Below are 19,119 nucleotides of genomic sequence, written 5' to 3'. Positions count from 1 at the left end.
GTTGGCTTGCTTGTTAAAGATCAAGTCTCGAGCGGGTTAAATAAATGATAGAATTACTATATTTAATACTGTACCTGTAGTGTTTTGCTGTTGTCTTGAGTTGCAGTGTAAAGTCATATTTAATGCTCATTCTTTTGTCAGCTTCAATATAACTGATTTTGTTGGTTTATATGTATTGGTACATATTTTACTTATCATTGTACTGTGTGTGAAATTTGTGTGGTGGTATTTGCCCTAAATTTTCACTTTAACAACATAGCAAGACTCTTTACAGTGTTTTGTCTAATATAATTAGCCTGTGTTATAATTTGCTTTTTCACCTTGGTAGCTGTTTGTACACTGATTTTCTGCTTTATCATAAAAATCTGATGATAAATAATCTGATCTTTTATTTTTCTTGTATGTTTCAGATTTGTGAAATTTGTAAGAGCTGTAAATTATGAATGAACTGACATCTGAAAGCTGTTTGTCAGACTTCTAGCCTAAATTTAAGTTCCCATGTGAACTGTATTACCCATTTCCATGATGTAGGAAGCTAGTTTGCTACAGTAGAAGTGTGAGGTTGTTTCCATGTCTGACTATAGAACTGAATGAAATTTGTATTTGTCTATCCATCTGAGAAGTCCGGCCTCGTTCTTACTGACTGACTTTTGTGGGTGTGGCTTTGTCTTGTTTTATAAGCAGCACCAGAATCTGTGTGCTTAACTTCCTTTTTGTTGCTTTCTAAAAGCTTCCCTAGAGAGAGAGTTTGCTGAAGGATTTCTGCGAGAGCATGGCTCATGTGCTGCATTTGCTCCTTTTATGGCTCTTCGTGAGCAGTTCAGAACCCCAGGGTTATGTGGGCAGTGGATTGGATCTTGGGGCAAACATTGAGAAGATTTTACCCTCCGTTACTCATCGTGCCAACGGCAGCCAAAGTTTCTATGGAATCATGTTTGATGCTGGGAGCACTGGAACACGGATCCACATCTACACCTTCATTCAGAACGACCCAAGTAGGGGTTTAACACTTGTATACTTTTATTTGTAAATGTCTCATGTTTTTTGTGCATGTCAATTTTATGGATAACCTTTGTATTCTTCGGTTTGTTTTCTAGACCGGCTCCCCATTTTGTATAATGAGATGTTCCAGTCTGTGAAGCCTGGTTTATCTGCCTATGCTGACATGCCAGAAAAAGTAAGTAAAGCCTTCTTAAGTCAGGTTAGTAAAGTGAAACTTTCAGGCTATTAAACTAAAATGCATTCCTTTTGCACATATCTTAATCACAAGTAATGTAAAGAAGGAACAAATGGCCCAAAGCCCTTTTAGTAAAATAGCAGGATTTGAAGTGTTATTCTGGTTATTCCAAAGCTTTCTTCAAAATTTACAATACTTCATTTATCAGTGAACAAAACATTTCAGAGCATTTTAACAGTTTCCACTTAGATTTAATGTTTAACATCCATGAAACAAGTTAATTCCTCTTCTTACCTGTTATAGCTGTGATAACAAGCCTCTGTTTAATATTAGTCCTGGATTATTGTGGAGCCTCTGCCATACACTACTCTGTGTATGAGCTGTTACTATAGAAACAATAGCGTCTTGCAAGCACATTGAAGGTAACTGTGTTCATGTTACAGCCAGTATCATGTTACAGCCAGTAACTCGCTGTTATCTGAAAAGAATCCAGACCTTCTAACTGATCAGATTTAAGCATTCAGCTGCATTGTGGTATAAAACACTGTAAAGTCTTGATCCCCTGCAAAGAAAGAGGAAAAATTGCATTTAAAGATCTAATTACAATTGTACCGAAAAACACTAACACGCCGCTTCTCTAAAGCAGCAGATATATATTGATTCACTTTGCATTTAATATATCCAGTAATAAATAAAATGTACAAAATAATAAACATGCCCATGAAAAAACTGCTGGCTTTATTTTTAGTCTATAGCTGTTTTTGGTGTGCCATTTTTGTAAGCGGTTCAGAAAGCTTAGGCAGGTTTACATAAAGTGTGTTGCTTACAGCAGCACCGTTAAAATGGGTTTTAGGCAGAAGAACCTTGTTTTGCTCATAAACCAAAGTTTATCAGGATTCACTCACATTGATACTCAAATGATTTTCCACACATATTTCAAGCCAGCTAGAGGATTGTTGATGTGCTCTTTATTTCATATAGCAAATTGAAAAATATTGGGTGGTCTGATTTGTTCTGGTCTTCTTGAATTGTATAAGTATTTTGCACTTTAAAAAGTTTCATTTACAGCAAAATTAAAAGTCGTTTAGCATTTTATACAGCAAAGGGTTTTTTCCACCGTAAGTAACAAAAAATACTCCTAAAAATATAAAACATTTACTGTTATAGGTTTTAAAAAGTGTTACTGTGAACAAATACATTTAACACAACCATTACACAATATACAAAAGTTTTTTTTTGTGTGTCTTATGGTATTTAGTAATGTGTGTGTTTTTGCCGGTCTGTGTTAGTACAGTTTATTTCAGTTTTAAGGATGTTGGCAGATGTGACTCACTATTAGATGACCTTTTATGAGCAAAGGACATCATGCATATGAGTCCTAGAGAATGACTGGAAAATCATTCCTTATAGAGGGGAAATTCCTGTTATTAAAATATACATGACTGTTTAAAAAAATGTACTAGTCTGGTGCATGAGTGCCTGTACGTGTGTAGGCCGGGGACTCAGTGCGGCAATTGCTGGAGGTTGCCAAGAGCACCGTGCCTCATGTGGAGTGGAAACAAACCCCGGTGATGCTGAAGGCTACAGCAGGATTGAGGATGCTGCCACCTGCCAAAGCTCATGCACTCCTGCAGGAGGTAAATTAGGAGCCCTTTATTGTAGATACTGGATATTGAACCATAGTTCTAGCAGTTCTTTTGACTTTGATTAGAACAGGACTAAGTTTTGTTTTGCGTTTATCTTGCACTGCATGTTCTTCATCAGGTTCAAGATGTGTTTGATGATTCTCCATTCTATGTGCCTGCTGATAGTGTAAGCATATTAAGTGGAACAAGTGAAGGTATGTTGACTTTGGCCCAAACAGATTAGATTGTCTTTAGCCTTTAAATGTATGTTGAAGATGACTGATAAAAGATTTGTCAGCAAAACACACTTGTGCAAAGGCACCATACAATTAAATTGTAAAAACAAACTGTGCTCATGGATGAATCCTAAACCATCACCAGTGATGTCACAGAATTGTCTCAGGTGTATGAAGCACGGATTATCTGAATTGTGGTGTAGTTTTGGTTAGCAGTTTGACAATAACTATTAGTGGCCAGTTGAAAACATGTTTCTCACACATGAATAAATATACAGATGACATTTAGTGTGACTTAATGTATAAAGTAAATTAAGTAAACATCCTGTGTTCTCTACCATAAATGCATAGAAATATAATAATGGACATGTATTATAATAATGGTCTTTAATGATTACATAAGTTAACATGAACTATGCATCCTCTTTTTTTTACAGGGGTTTTGGCCTGGGTGACTGTAAACTTTTTGACAGGTAACTTTTTTTATTTTTGGTGTAGACTTAAACACTGGTACTACTAGGTTCATTGAATCAAACCATTTATAATTTCCAAAAAAAGGAGTATTTAAGTTTTGAATGTTAATACTGCATTAGAATACTGCCCCGCTTTAGTGGGATAAGCTCCTGACCCACCGCTGTCCTGACCAGGATAAAGCGGCTACTGAATGAGAGTAAATTATTGAATCGCATATATAATGAATGATTATTTCTAAACTCTGAAATGATATGAATGAACTTTGAATTTCAGATTGGTCAAATCAAAACAAATACAAATGTAATTTGAAGTAATATATTAAAACAAATGCTATTTCAATTAATTTAGTGGTGTTAAATGATGTTTAACATTCAAAACTTTGTCTTTTTTACTTGCAAAATATTATGCTCCACTTATCAACTCTACTTTTAGGTCAACTTTACCCCCTCTCAAAAAAGTCAGTAGGGATATTGGATTTGGGTGGAGGATCAACGCAAGTCACCTTTCTTCCAAAAGTGAGTGTGTGTGTAAAGATATGATCATTACACAATACTTAAGGCGACACTTTCAGTCCACCAAATCGATTAATGGTGTTTTATGAGTGCTTATATTAACTATAACCGCACTGTATCACTGTTCATCTGTGTTTGACACACAAAAGTCCACATTCTGTGCTATAGTTGTCTTATCAGCATTATCAGTAGATATGGCCACAGAATCTCTTTAAACTAGCAGAAGAGTGTTTTCTGTCCATTATTTGTGTCTTAAATGTCAGTTACTGCAGTTCTATCAGCTCAGCTGCGATTAGCTAGGCCACGGTCATGCCTATATTCAGTGTAACCGCAATCTTGTTCATGCAATGTTATTTAAATGTACATGCACTCCTCTGAGTAAACATTAGCTATTTCATTTTGATTTACAGAAAACAACCGAGAGATTTCCTGCTGATTACACAGCAAGATTCAGTATGTTTAACACAACCTATAAATTGTACACTCACAGGTAACTGCATTAAAAACATCTTGGAAATGTTGTACAACATGAAAGAATTTGGTTTTAAGGTGTTTCTCACTCCCATTTGTAGTTATTCAGGGAATGGAATAAAGGCTGCCCAGCTTGCTGCTATTGGGGCTTTGGGCTCAAAAGGTGTAGCAGTGAAGTTGTTTTATTTTTTCTCAGTGTCCTATCCACTATTTTCATACCAATAAATTAGACAATATCAGGCATTCGGCATTGACCATTGGGTACCATTTGCATTTTTGTAATTTTGTTCCAGATCCAGAAGGGAAGGTTTATCAGAGCTCCTGCTTGCCTAAGAATTACAAAGGGAAAATTAGCTTCGGAGGGTTAATATACAAAGTCAGCGGAAAGCCAGGAGGTAAAACACATTCATAACACTTCTCTAAAAACAAAATGTAGTCCCTGATAATCTGTTTAATGAAATGCAAGATGCATTGCACTACTTTTCACTCTCCAGGTTCTACTGGATATAAGAGCTGTTACAAAGAAATGCTGAAGGTTGTGAAAGGTGTCATTCGGGAGCCAGATGATATGGAAGACAGCTGGATTTATGCCTTCTCTTATTATTTTGACCATGCTGTTGAGGCTGGCCTTGTTGGTGAGAAAAAGCTAGTAACACATTTCAGAAGTGCAATTATAGGGCACTTTCAAGTAAGTGGAGCAGTGATAGCCTGGGTAAAAGGGGCAACTGCAATTAAGGTGAATGGGGCATGTCACATAAATAAGCAAGTGGTGACTGAGGACAAGGGGGCAGTGGTAGTTCAGATGAATAGGGTAAGCACAGTCATAATGAGAGTTTATATCGCTGTAAGAGCCAATACTGGGAGCATAAGAGCGCCTTTTACAGTTACTGTGTTCTTGCCTGAACAGTCAGATACAAAATCTGCCAGTTGAAGGAATTTAAAACAATGGCAATAAAGCCTAACTAATTAACAGCAAAATACTTAATACTATTCACTGCTAATTTATAGAAGTGACTGTTGAATGTATTACATGATGATCAGTTGTATGTCTATAATTATAGTCAGTTTAAGTCCATTTAGTGTTTAATCTGTCCCTAACAACTCAGTTGAAATGCCTTCACTCATCTGTTACAGACGAAGCCCGAGGTGGTGCTGTGCAGGTCCGGGACTTCAAGAACAGAGCTAAGGAGGGTGAGGGATTAGGATCTTCATTCACACACATTTTGTAGCTATTGGGGATTTCAAAATGGTTTTACATGAAAGAGCTAATTAATGAGGAACTTGCTAAATAGTGTAGTAACTAATGAAGACTGAAATACAAACGAGCGAGGAAGTAGGACACCAAAACAAATCCCCACATCAATGGTGTTTGATATTATGTAGTTGAGTGAATACAAATGATTTCTGCAGTAAACACATGATGATCTTAGCAAAGAAATGATCTCAAAAATTAATGAGTATTCTGAGAAGTACAGTAGCTGTAGTTAAGCAGTACCAAAACTGTCTGGCTAGTCATTCCAGACAGACGTTATTATTACCTCAAGGCATTACTTGGGTTATATATGAATTTGTTTGTTTTATAGTGTGCAACAAAGTGTCCATGTATAATCCTGACTATCCCTTCCTGTGTATGGATCTTACATACATAACCTGTCTTCTGAGGTCTGGATATGGCTTTGAGGAGAAAACAGTCCTGGAGGTAATGTGTTGGCAGCAACATTTCATAGAAAAGTCTACATTTACTCATTCACTATAGCCAGAAAGGACTGGTTTTAATTTTATTAAGAAAGATCAGTGAAAGTTAAATAAATTGCTTTCCCTGGTGGTTGTTGAAAGATATCTTAAATCTTGCCTCTGTTCATTTAAGATGTAAATAAACTGTTGTTCAGGTTTAAAGTAAGGCAGCTAAAATAGTTCAAACACAGTTTGTCACAATCATCATGTTCATTTTATAAAGACTCATCATTTGTAACTTCTTTTTGTTTATAGTTGACCAAAAAGCTGCACAATGTGGAGGCCAGCTGGGCTTTGGGAGCTACTCTGGGTTACTTTGAACACTTTAGCATTGTCTAAAAAAAAAGCCAAGTATCATCTCCTCTTTCATCACTTTATCAGCTCTAGTAGTGAAGTCACTTATGTCTTAAAACTCATTTTTGTTTGTTGTCTCTTACAATAAAGATTTTATGCGAGTTGCTATTTGCCTTTTTTCCCCCTAAAAAAATTGTGCGTGAGATTGTATATATCGGGGATATCTTTGGGGATTCAGAGATATGCCTGGTTTAAAAATTACCCATGTTTTCTTTTGGAAGTGGTTTAAGTAAAAACAAAAACCCTAAAACTGTAAGACTAAAGTGTTTATCTGAAAAGCTATTATCTGTCTTGCTAGTGGGGGAAAATTGTACTCTTTTATAGGCTGCAATGAAATGCTGCATTTTATGAATTTAATTTAGGCATCTAATAGAAATGTTGTATTTTCCTTTACAATATTAAGCTGGGAAATCTGTGTACGAACAGCTCTGCATCTTATTGAGCAAAGGAACATTAAGATTTCACACTGAGGACAGCTGCATTTAAACTAGGGGAACAAATTGGACAAATGTGTCATAGGCCAGCAATTAAACATTGCTCTGTCAGTAAGCAGTTACAGTGGAAGTTAAGACATTTGTTTCAAAATGGTTCAAGTGGATTTTTTTTTTGCCAGCACTGTTGCTTATACACAGTGAATTTCTGATGTCACACAAACATGTTTAACATGTGTCTGTACTTCTATAGCCTTGTGTAACAGAAAAAAATCATTTGCTTTATCTTCTAAAACAGTAACTGTAGTTTAAGTGCCTTGAGTTCAGCTGATTTTGGCCAACGTTTTAAAGCTTGTTCGCTTTAAACAGGTGACCAAAGTGCAGAGGTCATTAAAACAGGTGACTAAAGTGCAGCTTTTGCCTTTTTGACCATAAAGCACATGATTACATAAAATAATGTCATGTACTTGAATGCAATTATTAATAATTATTTTATTTACAAATACTATTAGAGCAATGCCACCACATCCTCCCCATAACTGTGAGCTCCAGCCGTCATGTTGACCAAGTCATGAGGTGGTGACAGAACCACTATGGGGTCTGTAGGACCTGCAGTACATAAAGACAAAACTGAAATGTAATAGTTATATTATATGATCACTTAGAGGCAGTGAATATCTGGATGAATGCTACATACCTTGTGCTCTCAGCATCACGTGATGAAGATTAACTGGCTCCACAGTCGTCATAGTTACCATGGAGGCAGCACCATCAGCCTCTAACAAGCTGCTATGAGTCAGTGCCTCGCCTGTCAATCAAAATACAAAACTACATCTGATAAAGTGAAAAGATCTCCAGCCTAACATTTATTTTCCTCTTTGGTGATTTACCTGCACTCAAGCAAATTATCACTGCGTAGCAAATATGTGTAGCAGATATCCATAATAGCTTGGTGGAACTGCTGTGAAAGACTGCAGACTCAATAGTGATCATATTACTCAGTCAAATCTTGTTACCTGTTTCTCTGCTTTCAGACGTGAGTGAATCCTCTCCGTGCCGCTTCCTCATGTGAACGTTTCTGCTGCCACTCTGAGAGAACATCTTCCCACATATGGAGCACTGATGGGGCTTCTCCCCTGATAATGCAAAGATAATGCATGTTATTGATATTGGCATGTGAGCTGAATATGTTATGTGGGTATCGTGTGTAGTCAGATCTGATTTAATATTGGGAGTTTTATGTTCTCTAATCTAATATCATGATGTAAAGGTCTGACCTGAACATGAAACACACATGAACTACTCATACTCAAGTCTCTCATATCACAAAGCAGTATGTTCCCCACAAATGTTCACTGGGGGTTGTGGAATGTGCAGTTCTGATGGGCAGAAAGTCACAGAAATGAACTATAGCTTAAAGATTATTCTTTATTAAAACACATTTGACAGAATCACCTTTCTACCTAAGAAGAGAACGGTGAGTTTGTTCTAAAGGATAAGAGCAGCCCAAATTGTATGGCAAGACTTTAAAGGTGCAGTAGCTGAAATTGTATCTGAAGAATATGTAGAAATAATAACAGAAATAATTTAACAGAAAGTTTAACATTGGCATCATAAAAAGTGTGTTACATGGCTGAGAAACCTTGTTTAGAAAGCTTGCTACAGAAAAACTGCTCGTTTGAGTTTAAATGGCCCTCTTTTATCCGCCACTTCACCCCACCCCTATATCTGTAAAGAAAAAAAACACGGCTGGGTTGGTAAACTTAATACAAGCACATACTTTTACAGTGAGCAAAAAATACTGCTGTGCATTGACAAAATTTAATGCCAAAAAAGGCAGCTTTCTTTGCCACATTACAAGCTGTCCTACTATCCCGTTAACTACTGTGAGGAACTCTCTGTTTACAGCTGCTATAAAAATTAAAGGTAACTATTAAACGACAAAAATGTTGTTCTTTAATAATAAAAAAAAGGGCTGTTATTGAAAAATAAGCATCTTTGGTTTTTATCCTAGAACGCAGACTTGAGTATATATTTTTTTTACATAAGAACTACAGGGTAACCAAACAAACCTTACAATAGAAAACTGCTGTAAGTATTATATGTTCGAGCAAAATGAAACGAGCACAAGAGACACTACTTTAGGAGAAAAAAAAAAACAAATCAAATATAATCACAGTTCTTGTAAATGTTACAAAACACCTTTGTATACAGCTGTGTGTTGCTGGAATAAAATAAAAACTCACCAGAGTGAACCAACATGTGTTTGCGGAGACTTGAGTACTCTGCAAAAGACCGCCCACAGTTGTCTACGTCACAAAGAAAGGGCTTCTCACCTGACACACAAGGCACGAGGGAAAGTTCAAGACATAAAATGTACATGATCATTAATAAAAGTAAACGATCACATTGCACCAGCCATTAACAATTTACTAATAATAAAGCTAATTAACCCTTGTATTGTCCTCCTATACAAATTAGGAGCGCTGAGTTTTTTTACCTTTTTAGTCTAACTTGTTTCCAACATATTAACATATATTTTGCAAAAATATTTGTCATATTTGGTATAATAAACCTCATTAAAATGCAAAAATGGCTCATTTTTTAGTAAAAAAAAAATTTAATTATTTTCACCATAGAGGCACAAAAGTTGACGCACAATTACAGGCTGGTATATTTCAAGGGCAGGAGATTGTTTTGAAACCATTTTGACCATTTTTAATGTCCGCAAATCGACTTGAATGTCAGGCCAAATTGACTTGAATGCTTATAAATCAAAAATTCTACAATTATCACCATTCTGTGTGTAATATCTATTTTATTTTCTATGTATTAATTAAATAGATTAATATCTATTTATTATCTATGTATTTTACCCACCTGATGCCATCTGATCAACCAACAACAGGCTACACACACACACACCCACACACACACCCACACACACACCCACACACACACCCACACACACACCCACACACACACCCACACACACACCCACACACACACCCACACACACACCCACACACACACCCACACACCCACTCAAAAACATGGCATAATTTCATATGAATAAAACTTCTTTTACACTCCTTATGTTTTTTTATTACACTTAATTATTGAACGGTAAACCTTATAAAATTATGCCATGTTTTGAGTAAAATAAGCAGAAATGATTAAATATTATTTTGGATAACCACTGACTGATGAATGTCAAACATTACTCAGCATATCTCTAGGCCAAAGCTTACTGATGCAACTAAATGTATAAATAAGAGAGAGGAAACAAATATGATTTACAAAACACATGTATTTTATTTTTGAACTTCTTTATAGAAATATGAATGTGTGTGTGTGTGTGTGCGTGAAATGTTTAAAAATACGTAGCCTTTGTTTTGTCTAGAGGCCAAATAAAATGCAATGTCCAATGTTTTGAACAGTGTTTGACTGTGTGTGTGTGTGTGTGTGTGTTTGTGAAGCTCCTTGGTAGATCAGATTTTGCCGCCAGCTGGACAAATGCATCTGACAAGTGTGAAATATTTACAGATGAGTAGCTTTTGTTTTTTTTTCTGGAGGCCTAATGAAATGCAATGCCCAATTTGTGTGTGTGTTTGTGTGTGTGTGTGCATGTGGTGTGTGAGTGTGTGTTTTGGGTGCATGTGTTAGTGGACATTTTACGTGTGCATTTTTGTGTCTGTATGTATGTTCATTGCGCTGAAAAGGGCAAAAGTGTGACCTACTGCCCCACTAAATGTGGCCGAGTCAAAATGACCCAAGAGGATCACGAACACGTAGTATATACTGTTCTGAACACATAGTTCAACGAAACAATTTGGAACAATCCTGGTAAATTTCAGGCAAATATGTGGAAGAAAACCAAAGTTATGACACATTAAATTCTTCCAGCGGGGTCAAAAAGACCCAGGGACAACATGAAGGTTAAGATAAAAAAAAAAAAAGCAATTTATATTTGACACATTTTGTCAAATGTGTTTTGTGTATGCAATTGTGTCACATCTATTACAGTCACACATATAATTGTTATTAATCACACGAGTAATTAATTGATAATAAATAGTTGTTAATTGGGTGCAATAATAACTCTGTGTTTCTTGTATTTCACTCAAAGTTTAATATCACAAATTAGAAATCACATATTTTATTGTTATACAAACTAAGTGTCTCAGAATTTGATGTCTATAATGAAGAAACTTACCAGTATGTGTGCGTTTGTGGTTCTTCAGATTACCAGCGGTGGTAAATTTCTTGCCACAGTTCTTCTCATTACAGATGAAGGGCTTCTCACCATTATGTGTTCTCATGTGGACCTGAAGTCTCTGCAGTACATAAAAGCTCTTCCCACAGCCCTCGGCGCCACAGCGGAAAGTTCGGTCATTCCTGAAGCATACACACACACTTAGTGTATTATACACTCAATGCCATCAGGTTAAGGCTCAACAGTAATTGGTGGTAACAAAGCCCTGCATTGTTTGAGGAAGAATAACAGGTATAAGATTTATTTACTGTAAGCTTTTCTCTCCTATCTATCTTAGCTACAATGCAAAAATAAAAAGCAAGTACAAAAAGCAGAGACTAGTATTTAACTGTGTAAAAGGAAATATTTTCAGTTCCAGAAACACCTTCCTTCTCCTACCTATGTGTTTTCAGGTGGTATTTTAGGTGTGCAGGATAGGTGAAAGTCCGTTGGCAGTTCTCGTAAGGGCACCTAAGAATCTTCTCTGTAGATGCACGACTGTTTCGTGGCGGTGTCTCCTTTTTTGGCCCCTCTGACTGGCAGCTAAGTATAAGGTCACCTGGACAGGGACAGTGCAAGGGGTTTATTATGATTTGTAGTTGGTGAATAAGCGATATTGCAAAGCAGTGCCACCATAAAGATTTATGCAAGACAAAAATTAAAACGCTGTAATAAGCTGACTGAAAAAAGGGGATATTACTGTTGCTACTAGCTCTGGCTTCCTTTGCCAGCTCGGCTCGAGTGGCAGCAATCAAGCTGTCATGGGCAAGCTCTTGCACCCGCAGGTACCATGGGGCACTCCCGTCTGCACACTCCCCTGCCGAAATTTCCTCTTCAGCCTCATCCACATCATCCTGCACAAATACCAGGGGCTCTGTCGAGGCTGCCAGCCCTGCAAACAAAGCAGGCGATGAGAGATAAAAGAAATCGTTCTCATAATGCTTATTCTTATAACACTTCATAAAACTGAGAAGATGATAAAAATTAAAATAATAAAAATTAGACTTTACAGTTTGGTTTACGTGCCAAACGTTATAATGCTGTATTTAATAATAAGTCAGTACATATAACAGTAATGGTGTCATTGCTATTGAGGTATCTTACGTAGTGTACAGAATGTGGTTTTGAGTGTGGCTCATAACTCATAACTGAATGTTGTTTCATCTACCAGATTTATTTGCATGGTGGAAAAGGGCAAATAGCGACGCTCATAATGAATGATCTACATAGCTAGCATTTTAATTAACTAGGTAGTTCTCAAATTTGACATCAGCTTTAAGAATGAATGCTCACTAAACGAATCTGTATACATATTCAAACCAGGTAACATTTGACGATACCTTTGGCGAGGTTGAGTAGAACATATGAGGTGCTGTCTGGTTGATGGAGGTCTTGCAGGATTGCAGGTGAAGTCGTGGTTGGAGAGTGAGACTGGAGCTGCACTACCAGGGGGCTTTGTTCTGGTCCAAACTCTGACAGCGATGGGGATGTTGCATCGCTAAGAGCACTCTCTAGACAAACACAATCAAGAGACATGCTTTCATTATGGAATAATGCACAGGAACAATTTGGGGCATTTAGAAATAATATATAAAGAGAACTACTTATAAAAGTTGCACATACTTAACATGTAGATATTAAAAAATCTAGAGATGATGTTCATCACAACCAATCCTAAACAATACAAAACACTCATCACTGAATACCTGGAAGGTCTAGCTGGCTACATATGGGATTATCCGAAGAGGGAAGGAGAGGTAGACACTGTGTTTTGGGATCTGATTCCTCCAAACCCTGACCCAAGGGTATGGAGGCGTTCTGCACAAACTCAACCAGCAGCTTCACAAAGATGAAACCAGGTTAGATCAAAAGAGAGTGGCATTTTAATATCATATAAATGTTTAAAACCTTTGGAGAAAGGAATGCGTGTTGTGCTTCGATACCTCAGGTTTGGAATCAAGCTCATCAGAAAGCATGGATTCAGTCTTGTTTGTTCTGTGGTGGGGAAAAGAACCGATTACAACCAAGAACCAAAATAACCATCAGGACATGAAGCCATTTATTTTGACTTACATACATACATACATACATACATACATATATATATATATATATATATATATATATATATATATATATATATATATATATATAAAAACTTACCCGCTGGTGGACTAGAAATAGCAGATTATGGTCATCGTATCACATCTATGAAAGGCTTTTGGTCAGTCGTCCAAAAGACTAAAATTGAATCAAAGTCAAAGGAAAACTATTCATTTAATACAGCAGTCAATAATAATTAACACAGTTTAGTGGCAGTTAAAAAAGACTTGCGAATTTTTCTGTAATTGTTAACTGTGTAGTAAAAAATCCTGATTTTAAAGTTGTGCTTTTAAAGAAAACAACAACAACAACAAGAACAACAACATTGATGGAGGAAATTGGGACTGATAGCTTTTCCTCCTCCGGCCTTTGACACCTGGATACACAGAACATGTAGCCAGCTAACTTTTAGCAACTGACAGATTTAAACCAACTTCATATACAAATAGCAAAAACAGTCAAACTGCTAACCTGAACTTAACTGTATTATACACACTAACTCAGGTTAGATAAAGTTTTGTCGACATTTAATACCCTTTAAGAAGCTAACTAGCTACCTGTCTGTTAGCTAGCTTAGATTTTCTTTTTCCACTATTTTTCCATTATTAACGGTTATATTTTTTACATGTTTTATATTCCAGTCCAGCTTATTCATGCATGCAGTCAGCATTTTGGTTCAAATGCATTTATTTTAATCCTACCGCCATCCGTCATGTTAAAAGAGAAAACAACATCTCAAACAAAAAAGCGGTGCCAAAATGTACTTCCGGGTTGAGATATGAACAGTGATGTGTCGCTGAAGAACGAGTCGGTTCTCGGAGACGGCTTTTTTTAAGGTGAACCTTGAGTATCGACTCGCATTTGAACGACTCGCGTTTAGAAGATGACTCAAAATTCTCATCCATAAAAATGTAGGAAATTTAGTTATCATATTTTAATTAGTATTTAGTAATTTGCTTGAAGCAAATCAAGATGATCAAACAGTACTTGAAAATGTACCAAAGGAAGTTTGTCAACAACCAACAACAACTAGTCAACTGAGTAACAAATAAAAAACCTACATGGAGTCAGTTATAAGAGCCCATGTACTGTAGTCATGCCAGCACTTCCAATAGAGATTAAATACTTAATTGGAAGTGGTAGTTTTGCCTTTTTCCTTTTGTTTTAAATAATATTGTAAAAGTGCACCAAAGACAAAAAGACAAGCAGAAAAAATAACTGCAAATGATGCATTAGCACGGTACCTTTGCTAAGGTCCTCTCTCACATACTATATATCTAAAAGGGGGGGGGAATTAATTTTGGGTTATTTTCTGTAACCCTACACCTAATAAACAGTCCCCTCCAAAAGTATTGGACCATCAAGGTCATATCTTTTGTTTTTGTTTACACTGAAGCATTATGAACTCCAGAATGTCGGCCTTCATTTGCTGATATTTACATCAAAATGTGTTGCAGACCGTTCAATTTGAATGGAAGCAAAAGTTTAGGAACAGGTAGACTTATTATAAGTTCAATTAAATATCACATAATATGTGGTTGCATATCCCTTGCTTGCAGAAACTGCATCAAGTCGTTGACCCACTGCCATTACGAAAACGTTGCGTTCTTCTTCTTCAGTCTCCTCTTCAGAAGGTGAAATTCTGCTCAATTTGGTTAAGGTCTGGTGATTGCCTTATCCAGTTTATCACCTGAAATTCCTTGGCTGGTATTGCATCTACAAGCAGAAACGTCCTTAGTAGTAATTTATTTGTACGTTTTGTTTTGTTTTTCCATTCTGGGGGCTTTTTTGGCTGGGTTAATATAAATAATAAAGAAATACCACCACAATGCTTTCTAATCATTACGTAACTTGATTTCTTGTAAAAGTCTTCTAGCAGGGACCAAATCCCTTTTTGTATTGTGGCCTGTTTAATGTTACCATTTTTGATTATTTGTAGAATATATGAGGTGCTGTCTGGCTGCTTGAGGTCTTGCAGAATGTTGGGGTCAGTGTAGTCGAGTGAGTTCCACTATCATGGGACTTCAGTGTGCTCTAAACTCTAAACATTAACAGTCTGCTTTACTTTCAGTATCTTCCTAAAATATGAGAATCCTAAAACAGGTTTCTTAAAGCCAGTTTAAGGGCAATGATAGATTGTATGCTTCTGTATGGCTCAATTCACAGCTTGCATTAATTCTGTATTTGTGGGCCACACTCAATAAAGCCAAACTCTTCTTGTTTTATGAAATTTGTATGAATGACCCCCCATGGAAGACTGTTACATCTCAGACCCTCAGGTCCACTTAAGGAAATACTGCAAGTGTATTAAAGTTTTTAAGTACCTTATTTTCTGTGTTACTTCTGAGCAATAAGTAAAAGAAGCTGCTCTGTTTTTAGCACACTCTAGAGGCGTGTTCCAGAGTGGACATGGTGTATGTAAAATGAGAATGATTTTTGTAGTGATTTTGTGTTTTGATGTTAGTCCTGAAGAGTTAGTCACCTTTTCTGTTCTAGCAGTATATAAAACTAGCTCCACTGCATACCTGACCCTGCTATATCTGGGTAAAAGCAGTGATTGTATTTGTAGATGTTTATGGAGCTCTATGTAGTACGTGCAACACAGGATACTTTCATGACATTTATGACTAATCTTTGTAAGACTCTGCTACTATAAATCAGTTTCTTGTGGAAAATCCTAAAATAAGCCAGAGACAAAACAGTGTACAATGAGAGCTATGCATACCTCCAGGGCCCATTGTTCCTGGGATATGCCCTGGATCAACCACAATTACCCAAAAACAGTATTTAAAGAATCAGCTTTCTGCTTTTTTTTTTTTTTTTTAAATAATTCAGGATGCAGCATCCCCATACATCCATCTTCAGAATAAAAATAGAAAATATATAAACAAGGATGTTTGCAAATAAAAAAATCCATATGTTTGTTACCATACATATAGGCTAATTTGTAGCGAACACTTTTCACTAGAAATAGCAATTTTTAATCTGACGACCTTTATTCAGACGTCACATAAAACGTATCTTCTATAATTTAACTGAGTAAGCTAATTGTTTGCTAAATGTTAATTTCAGTTAACAATAGCCACCTTAAATATATTTGTGTGCTCATGATTTTCCAAGAATATTTTTTGAAAAATAATGGGGATCATTTAAGAATGCTGAAAAAAACATTCAGTTGGTACAGTGGATCATCCAAGATGCATATTTTTTGATTTAGCACGGTTTTTATACCGAATGCCCTTCCTTATGCAACACACACCACACACACAAATTATCCAGGCTTGGGACTGGCACTGAGTTAATGAATGTTAATATATTTTTAAATTAATCAAACAATTATTTTTTGGACAGCCCAGAATATATAGGCTGCCCTGAGCAAACTGCGTAGTCTGTGTGAGCTCAACATTTAAAAGGCATATTTCTTTTGTTTGTACGGTTTGTACATATGGTTTTATTGAGAGGCTCAACGTTTCTATTCAGTTACATCCCAAGTACACATATTTACATTCAATTATGTTACACCTTCTCATACACTGCTATGCAACACAGTCCAGTAAGAACCAGGAGTAACATAACCTGCTAGCATTTACCAGCCACATTAAGGAAATTTTCTGATCTTGCAGGTTCAGTCTGAAACAAATCAAGATGATCAAACAGTACATGAAAATGTACCAAAGGAAGTTTGTCAACAACAACTAGTCAACTGAGTAACAAATAAAAATGCAAAACCTACATGGAGTCAGTTATAAGAGCCCATGTACCGTAGTCATGCCAGCACTTCCAATAGAGATTAAATACTTAACTGGAAGTGGTAGTTTTTCTTTTTTCATTTTGTTTTAAATAATATTGTAAAAGTGCACCAAAGACAAAAACACAAGCAGAAAAAATAACTGCACATTATGCATTAGCACTGTACCTTTGCTAAGGTCCTCTCTCACATACTATATATCTAATATAAGATATATTGGGGGAATCATTTCAGGTTATTTTCTGTAACCCTACACCTAATAAACAGTCCCCTCCAAAAGTATTGGCACATCAAGGTCATATCTTTTGTTTTTGTTTACACTGAAGCATTATGAGCGCCAGAATGTCGGCCTTCATTTGCTGATATTTACATCAAAATGTGTTGCAGACCATGCAATTTGAATGGAAGCAAAAGTTTAGGAACAGGTAGACTTAATCTAAAGTTCAGTGAAATATCACTTAATATTTGGTTGCATATCCCTTGCTTTCAGCAAGTCATTGACCCACTGCCATTACAAAAATGTTGCATTCTTCTTCTTCAGTCTCCTCTTCAGAAGGTGAAATTCTGCTCAATTTGGTTAAGGTATGGTGATTGCCTTATCCAGTTTATCACCTTAAATTCCTTCCCTTGATGAAGTCCTGTGTTTTGTTCCAGAAGCAGCCATGCAAGTCCAAGCCATGGGTCACACCTCGGCCACTCTACATCACTTTCTGTTTTATTTTGGAGTGTTTAAACTTTTGTGGTTCATCTCTGTATTTCTTTGCGAATTTCTTTCTGCCCTTTTAATTCTTATTACTGATAAGCGGTTTGCATATTGTGTTCCATGTCTGGTTTTAGTACACCAATTATTTTTTTCTTAATTGTTGTACTGGCTGTGACCAATGCATGGGTGCAGTGTCTCTGACTGAGGTTTCCCTCTTTTCTTTTCTCAGCTTCAAATTCATATTTTGATATCAAGCACAAATGTCTTCAGTGTACGGGGCTGAAACTGTTCCAATACTTTCAGAAAGAACTATATGACACAATGGTGCCAAACACCTGGATTGTACATCACAGATCGTATAATGGAAGACTGCAGAGAAGGAAATGTGTATTTGGTCTTGCATTAAATACGGAATGTCCTCAACTACAAGGTCAGTTGTTTAAAACAAACCAACAAAAACAAAGGATAAAACAACTAGATAGAAAACTAAAATGTAGCTGTTCAGATATTATGAAATAAAGCACAATTTGCAGTTTGCAACGTTAAAAAAAGAAAAGCATTGAGCCGTTTAAAAATTGAACATACATGCAGGATACATGTACAAGATGAAATATATTTGTATGATTCAAAAAAAAAAGAGGCCTTTTGCTTTTACAAGCAGAAAACAGTGCACTAGTGTTTGTTACACATACATCTAAAATCCATCACTTGTCCTGTCTTTAAAATCTAACCATGACTCACTGATTGACAGTTATGTGTCCCAAGAATATGGTAACAAATTTAATACTAGAAACATACATTTGCAAATGAAAACTGGTTTAAATCATGGTATAAAGTTAAGCGGCACAGCTGATATGAAAAAATAAAGAGATACTAATGTAATATTTGAAGCGGACAGATTTTAAAAGGTCGTTGGATGAGTAAATAAGACATTCTAGCTAAATCCAAAGATCAGAGCAAAACCCACAGTCTATTCTGACTGACCATGAGATGTACATGGTCTTTTACATGACCTTTGTCAGAAGCAATAGTACATACCTTTAAGGAAGATATTGACATAAAGGCAGGAGAATGCTGCTATGGTCAATGTGATATTCACAGACTATATCTTTTTTTATATTTGCGTTTCAAAAGAATTTGAAAAGAAAATGTCACAGGTACAAACTAGTGGTCAATGTCCCGCTGCCCCAAAACAAAACCTTGAGTATCACTTCTGCTATTACCATTCCATTATACCACATATACAATTGGAATAATAATAATAATAATAAAAAAAAAATGAATCAGATACCAGGA

The 19,119-nt window shown here is 36.2% G+C and overlaps 2 protein-coding genes across 3 annotated transcripts in view; one reads left to right on the top strand and one right to left on the bottom strand.

Annotated features, from left to right (window-relative positions):
- Positions 1–6,688, top strand: part of entpd5b (ectonucleoside triphosphate diphosphohydrolase 5b) — a 7,866-nt gene extending 1,178 nt beyond the window's left edge. The window contains exons 2-14 of the mRNA XM_060866469.1: positions 731–995; positions 1,098–1,177; positions 2,671–2,814; positions 2,942–3,017; positions 3,476–3,511; positions 3,945–4,027; positions 4,435–4,514; positions 4,597–4,658; positions 4,789–4,890; positions 4,990–5,130; positions 5,630–5,686; positions 6,079–6,194; positions 6,485–6,688. Coding sequence (XP_060722452.1) covers positions 773–995; positions 1,098–1,177; positions 2,671–2,814; positions 2,942–3,017; positions 3,476–3,511; positions 3,945–4,027; positions 4,435–4,514; positions 4,597–4,658; positions 4,789–4,890; positions 4,990–5,130; positions 5,630–5,686; positions 6,079–6,194; positions 6,485–6,568 — 1,284 coding nt within the window. The 5' untranslated portion in view covers positions 731–772 and the 3' untranslated portion in view covers positions 6,569–6,688. The remainder of the gene's footprint in view (positions 1–730; positions 996–1,097; positions 1,178–2,670; positions 2,815–2,941; positions 3,018–3,475; positions 3,512–3,944; positions 4,028–4,434; positions 4,515–4,596; positions 4,659–4,788; positions 4,891–4,989; positions 5,131–5,629; positions 5,687–6,078; positions 6,195–6,484) is intronic.
- Positions 6,689–7,486: 798 nt separating this feature from the next.
- Positions 7,487–14,180, bottom strand: znf410 (zinc finger protein 410). 2 transcript variants are annotated; one of them, XM_060866467.1, is made up of 12 exons: positions 14,074–14,180; positions 13,433–13,510; positions 13,213–13,264; positions 12,976–13,108; positions 12,610–12,780; positions 11,970–12,161; positions 11,669–11,828; positions 11,231–11,412; positions 9,261–9,350; positions 8,031–8,150; positions 7,712–7,822; positions 7,487–7,623 (listed from the first exon to the last, which is right to left on the bottom strand). In XM_060866467.1, the coding sequence occupies exons 3-12, from the start codon at positions 13,243–13,245 to the stop codon at positions 7,523–7,525; spliced, it is 1,293 nt and encodes a 430-aa protein (XP_060722450.1). In that variant the 5' UTR covers positions 13,246–13,264; positions 13,433–13,510; positions 14,074–14,180; the 3' UTR covers positions 7,487–7,522. The 2 variants fall into 2 exon arrangements, with proteins under 2 accessions (XP_060722450.1, XP_060722451.1); XM_060866468.1 differs by having other exon boundaries at positions 13,998–14,135.
- Positions 14,181–19,119: the final 4,939 nt, after the last annotated feature.

This window comes from Tachysurus vachellii, chromosome 3, assembly GCF_030014155.1.
Source record: "Tachysurus vachellii isolate PV-2020 chromosome 3, HZAU_Pvac_v1, whole genome shotgun sequence".
Taxonomy (NCBI): Eukaryota; Metazoa; Chordata; class Actinopteri; order Siluriformes; family Bagridae; genus Tachysurus; species Tachysurus vachellii.
This window is presented reverse-complemented; position numbering and strand designations above follow the sequence as displayed.